The sequence below is a fragment of the Sarcophilus harrisii genome, chromosome 4 (assembly GCF_902635505.1).
Source record: "Sarcophilus harrisii chromosome 4, mSarHar1.11, whole genome shotgun sequence".
Lineage (NCBI taxonomy): Eukaryota > Metazoa > Chordata > Mammalia > Dasyuromorphia > Dasyuridae > Sarcophilus > Sarcophilus harrisii.
Genome location: NC_045429.1, coordinates 102,241,484 through 102,247,483, shown reverse-complemented (window position 1 = coordinate 102,247,483; position 6,000 = coordinate 102,241,484). Strand labels below are relative to the sequence as shown.

The window sequence follows — 6,000 nt, the reverse complement described above, 5'->3', positions numbered from 1 at the left end:
CTCGCTATGTGAACTTAAAAAAAAAAAATCAGGACATTGCTCAGGCCTTGGGACTACCTGCCTAGGAAGAGAGCTTTTGTGGGACCTGGGGAGGCACAAAGGAGTTAAAAGGGACGTGGAAAACTAATCCTTCAGAACCCAAGCAATAGGGGTCATTGAGTCTATATAAAGCTGGAAGAAGCGTCATCGGGCCAAACAAACTCTACTTTTCAGGTTCAAAACAGCCACTCTACCCCTGTACATAGAGCTGCGACCACTCCCACTCTCACCCACACCCCCTCCCACTCTACGGCTGACCTGGGAAGCCCACGGAAACCGCGAAGGAGCCCGGGCAGGCCCAACCCAGAGTCAAAAAGGAGGGGGAAGGGGGGGAAAGCCAGTATCTCCCACCCCCGGCGGAGGGGGCGGGAAGCGGAGAGCTGCGGACGCGGGGCAGCTTGTTGGACTTCGTGCAGCTGCTGGGAGAGCCGAGCTGCAAGGATGCTGCTCCCGAGAAGCTGGCGCGCGGGGCTGCGGCTGCAGCTTTGGGCAATCCTGCTCTGCTTGCTGAGTTTGGCGTGTGAGTACGGGGAACCTGGGCGCAGGACTCGGGGCGCATCTATTTGCTGCGAAGGGGGGAGGGAGCTCACCTAGAGGTCTGCCTGGAGCGGGGGCTGCATGCAGGATTACCGGGAGATACCGACCTACCTCAGCAGCTCACCTCTTTCCCCTGGGAGAGCCGGTGGCTGTTCTAGACTCGGGCAATAGCTCGCAGGGAGTAAATTCTAACGGGAATTTATTGGAGCGGAACACAGTGGGGCCGCGGAACGGGACAAAACTCCTTCTGGGACTTAGCTGCATGTGGGGATAGAGGATGACCAGATCTTAGCGGATGCGTGGGGTGTCTGTGCGTCTCTCTCCGTATATGTTTGTGTATATTAAGCCTGGCTGAAGCATCGAACAGTGAGGAGTGCCCTAGTACCGTGCTTTAAATGTTGGCCAAATCAGTTCAGTGCCAAAGGGATAGGGGGGCCTTGGAGGTGTGCGCCTAGCAAGAAGGTCTTGAGCGCCAGCGATTCTTTGTAGTCTGGGAGGGAGATTATTAGCCCTCATTTTCCAAAAACTCTCCAAATCAAAATTGGAGACTGGCGGCGGGGGGTGGCTGTAACTGTGGTGCGTGGGAGATGCCCGCCGGCTTTCGGAGTGGGTGGCAGGGTTAAGTGACCAGTCAAGAACCACCCACAAAGCTCACCCTGTCTCACAGCTGGGCCTTGCTCCTAGTAGGTGTTACACATTTGTTTTCTGTCTGGATGGCAGACCCATTCTCCTGCACCCCTCTCTTATCTTGAAGACTCAAAGGGTTAACGCTGTGTGAAGTTCCTTCCATCTCTACCGATGACATTTAAGGACCCCTAAATCCACTGCATCTCTTTTCTCCCAGTCCACCCCCTTTCCTTCTCACCCAGTGCCCCGATATTCCCTTCTGTCTGCCTTTCCTCCGGGTCGGGCTACAAAATCCACATAGATCGCTTTGAAACCCGCAGCTCCCAGGCCTTCTGAACGCAGTCTCATTGGCTCTGCTTACAGGGTCCCACCCAGTTGGAGAGAAAGCAGCTCTGGGCCGGGGTGGCCGGGGTGGGGGTGAGAGCTCCAGGGTGTGGTCGTACCAGACCCCCAGCCATTGATTTATTTCCCCCGGTGGTGGTGACACGAGTGGGGGTGTGCCTGAAGCCTTGGAACAGAGCAACTCCCCTAGGTGTTAAGCCCCACAGTCACGGAGAGGGATGAAGTTGGCTGGGAGCTCGGATTCCAATCGGATGCTCCGTTCTGCTTTGGTTCAGCTGCTTTGAATGATCTGGGACTGGGCTTCGTCCCGCGCCAGCCTTGTTTTTACTTAGCTTATTCGTATTCTAGCAGGGGAGCAGCAATGTGGTACGTGAGTCTCACCATATCACCTGTTGCAGAGAGGGGGGGGGGAGAGACAGAGAGAGAGAGAGAGAGAGAGAGAGAGAGAGAGAGAGACAGAGACAGAGACAGAGAGACAGAGACAGAGACAGAGAGAAAGAGAGATCCAGATGAAGACAGAAAAAAAAATAACCAAATCTTCCCAGCCTGGGAACCCCGAACCTTGAATTCTTTTTCCAGTATCTTCCAGGATTTGCTGGGTCTTACCATTGGCAAATCCTAGAATTCAGTGCTGGCAGAAAATTAGAATTTAATCCAACTTCTCTCATTTTACACATAAGGAATCTGAGGCTCAGGCAGACTAAAAGAGTTGCAAATCATAAAAATAGCAAGAATCTGGGGTAGAGAGAGAGAGAAGGGAGAAAGAAGAGAGATAGAGAGAAAGAGAGAGAGAGAGAGAGAGAGAGAGAGAGAGAGAGAGAGAGAGAGAGAGAGAGAGGAGGTAGGCACAGGCAGACTCACTTCCCTTGCCCCAACACTGCGTGAATGTCTCACCTCCCTTCTTTGTCCACCAGAAAGCTTTCAGCAGACACTAGGGGACATCATTCTTCTACAAGGAACTCTTAAGAATAGATGACAGTGGTACCAGAGCAGAGAAGAGGCAGTGTACTTCCCTCTTTTCCCTGGAGAAATGAAGGACTATGGGTGTGGAATATAAAAAATGCTGTAAGGAAGTTTGTAGTTCCCGTGGTTTGGCTTATTACTTCTTTGTTATAGGATTAAAGGAACATTTTGGAGCATCTATGAGACACATCTACTGGATTCTAGAAGATCTGAGTTCTAATTTAGCCTCAGACCTTCACTAGTTGTGTGAGTCTGGAAAAAAAGTATTGTAAAAGTGTTAGCTATTAAGGGGAGGGATTTATCTGAGAATAAATGTAATATAAAAACAACCAACTTTATTAAAACCTTTATCATTTTAAAAAGTTTAAAAAAAATGAATTGCTTGAGCTGGGTCCTTTGAGGTCTTAAAAGAGAGTTATTATAGAAATCCTATACAAGGATCCCCAAGAAGGGGAGTTACGCCAGGGGAGTTACCATGAAACCAGGGGAAAATAAGAGTTCTTTAGGAGTGAAGGTAAACAGAGATCTCCTTGAGCTTCCCCTATCCCTTGCTTTTGAGACTTTATCTTGGGAAAGCCATCTCCTTGCTGCTGTGTGTGAATGGGTGAGAGCAGAAAAGGCAGTCACAGCCCACCCTCCAAATTGAGTGGTCTGTTCCTTTTTTTGTGGATAGGGACAAGCTGAGAAGCCTTGGACTGGCTGAGGCAGAAATCTTGGCCCTGGCTATATTCTCAGCTCCAGCTGAGCAGAGAAATGGGAGGAGGGGGAAGGGTCGAGGTAGGGAATTCCATTTCTCATCCATCCAATTGATGTCATGCTCAGGTTATCAGCTTCCTCTAACACCTCCCTTCACATTCCTCCTCTTCCTTTGGGTCCTTCGTGCCTATCAACCCCACACCCATATCCTGTCTGGGGCTATGTGTAAGAGGGGAAAAAAGAAAAGGGAAAAGAATTGTATCAGATATTTCCAGAGGGGAGAGGGCCCCACCCTTTGAAACCCAGCCACATGGCCGTTGGAGAGGGGGACCACTGCCTGCAGACCAAGTGACAGGGCCAGATCTGCCTGGAAAGAATTTGCAGATGCTTTTCTACACAGTTCCTACTTATTGAGTAAGATGTGCTCTGATGCCTCTGCCTCTTTTCCTTAATTCTACTTAATGAATCTTAACTAGTGCCTACTATGACTGAAAGGATCAATGGATTTGGGATTTAGGATTCAGTGGGGAGTAGTGGAAAGATCCCTGGCCCTGAACTCTGAGCCCTTGACCTCAGGAAAGACCCTTAACTTTTCTAGGTGTCAGTTGGAGGGATGAACTAAACAATAATATAATAACAACAATAATAGCTGACATTTATATAGCACTTTAAGGTTTACAAAGTGTTTTACATATTTCTTTATTTGATCCTCACAAACTTGTGAGGTAGATGTTATTACAGATAAGGAAACTAAGGCCACCAGAAGTCAAATGGTTTGCTTAAGGTCACATGGTTATTAAGTTTTTGAGACTGAATTTGAATTCAGGTCTTTATAATTGTTTTGCTTGTTAAATCACTTAACTGCCCAGAGGTGAGGTGAATAGAGCACAAGGCTTATATTCAGGAGGATCTGAACTGAAATCTAGCCTCAGATACTTACTATCTGTGTGTCCCTGGACAAGTCATTTAACCCTGTTTACCTCAGTTTTCTCTAAAATATATAGAATTATAATAATCTATATATTAATTTAGAGATAATTTAATATCTATATTATTATAAATAATAGTATATTTAATCTATAAAATAATTTAGAGAAGAAAATGGCAAACCAGCCCAATATCTCTGCTAAGAAAACCCCAAATGGGATCATGAAGGGGTCTAACATGACTGAAAAGACTAAACAACAGTGATTCCTAAGGTCCCTTCTGTATCACTCAACAAATATTTGTTAAGTGCCTACTATGATCCAGGCACAAAGGTGTCAGTGGAATAGTATATAGAGTGCTGAGTTAGAGCTGGAGACACCTGAGTTTACCTCCAGCAATTTGAATCAGAACCTGTTGAATTAACAATGTTTTGTTTAATTAATATGTTATCTCTACTGTTCCTTTTTTCCCTTCTTTTGCTGATGTCCATCAGTCATGTCAGATTGTTATTGACCTTGATAAAGTACTGGAGTGGTTTGTCATTTCCTTCTCCAGCTCATTTTACAGATCAGGAAACTGAGGTAGAGTTAAGTGGTTTTTACCAGGGTTAAACAAACATTAAGTGTCTGAGGCTGGATTTGAACTCAGGAAGATAAATTATACTGATTTCAAGCCCAGTGCTCTCCACAGTGCCACCTCGCTGTCTCTATTCGCCTTCCTAATCCATCCTTTGTTCAAATTAATCAGGCTGCATAAAATTCACAGATGCTTTTCTGAAAAGTTGCTGTTTGATCAATATATTTATTAAGGCCACCCATGCTTCCTAAATCAAATCCACATATTTGAGCCTGTCTAGACACTCTTAGGCGGAGTCTTATGACAACCAATGAAAAATGAGAGACAGTGATTATTTTTGGACCCTGATCTTATGGACCAATGCTTGTTTTCAGTTAGGTTTTTATCTAGCCCCACCCTTCTGATGCTCTGGCTCTCTGTTTGGGGACCAGAGAGGTGAAGGCCAGTGGAAAAAACAAAACAAAACTTATGTTGTTGTTGTTTTTCTTGAACAATTTCCAAACAGAAAAAGGTCCCCAGGGACAGGGTGTGGGGGGAAGTGGGGTGGAGATTCCCTAACTTTTTCTACTCTTTTCTCAAATCCTCGTTTCCCCTTCCCCCCCAATGCTTTTATATCTGGTTGTTGTGAGGATCAAATGAGATGATGAGTGTGAAACATTTTGCACAGTGCCCAGTACACAGTAAGCACCATAGAAAACATTAGCTATTGTTGTTACTGTTTGTTACCTTTGCCCTTACCAGCTAGGAAACTTGGAAATGGGAAGTTGGAGAGCTGGGACCAGTGGGATTTCTACCATCCCTGGGGACTTCCATCTCTCTTGAAGATAGAGAGGTAATAATGTAGATGTCCCTGATGGCACTTCAATGTCTTCAGTAGATTAATGATAATGATAATAATATCTAGGATTTCTATTAGTGCTTTAAAATTTAAACAGTTACTTGTAAATTTTATTTAATTTGATTGTCACAATAACCCTAGGAGACAAATGTAACCATTATCCTCATTTTAAAGAGGAGGAAACTGAGGTGACATAGGACAGCCAGATAGTATCTGAGGCTAAATTTGAACTCAAGCCCTCCTGATTCCAAGATCAAGCCTTCTAACCCCTGTGGCATCTGACTGCCTAGAAGCTTAGCACCATATTAACAAGAACCATTAATTAAGATAGAAAGTTCCCAAATGGCTGTACTTCCTTCCTCAATATATCCCAAATGGGCTCCTCCCTATCTGGAACTTTCCATAATGATCATTGTTACCAGAGGTGAAAAATTCTAATGTTTTCTTCTTACTTG

General features: G+C 45.4%; 1 protein-coding gene across 3 annotated transcripts in view; it reads left to right on the top strand.

The window, feature by feature from the left end:
- Positions 1-229: 229 nt before the first annotated feature.
- The window catches only part of CD34 (CD34 molecule), a 33,678-nt gene continuing 27,907 nt past the window's right edge, over positions 230-6,000 (top strand). The window contains exon 1 of one of the 3 annotated variants that reach the window (XM_023501941.2): positions 230-559. In XM_023501941.2, the coding sequence (XP_023357709.1) occupies positions 481-559 (79 nt within the window). In that variant the 5' untranslated portion in view covers positions 230-480. The remainder of the gene's footprint in view (positions 560-6,000) is intronic. The other 2 variants (XM_031937285.1, XM_003767657.4) reach the window with 2 other exon arrangements.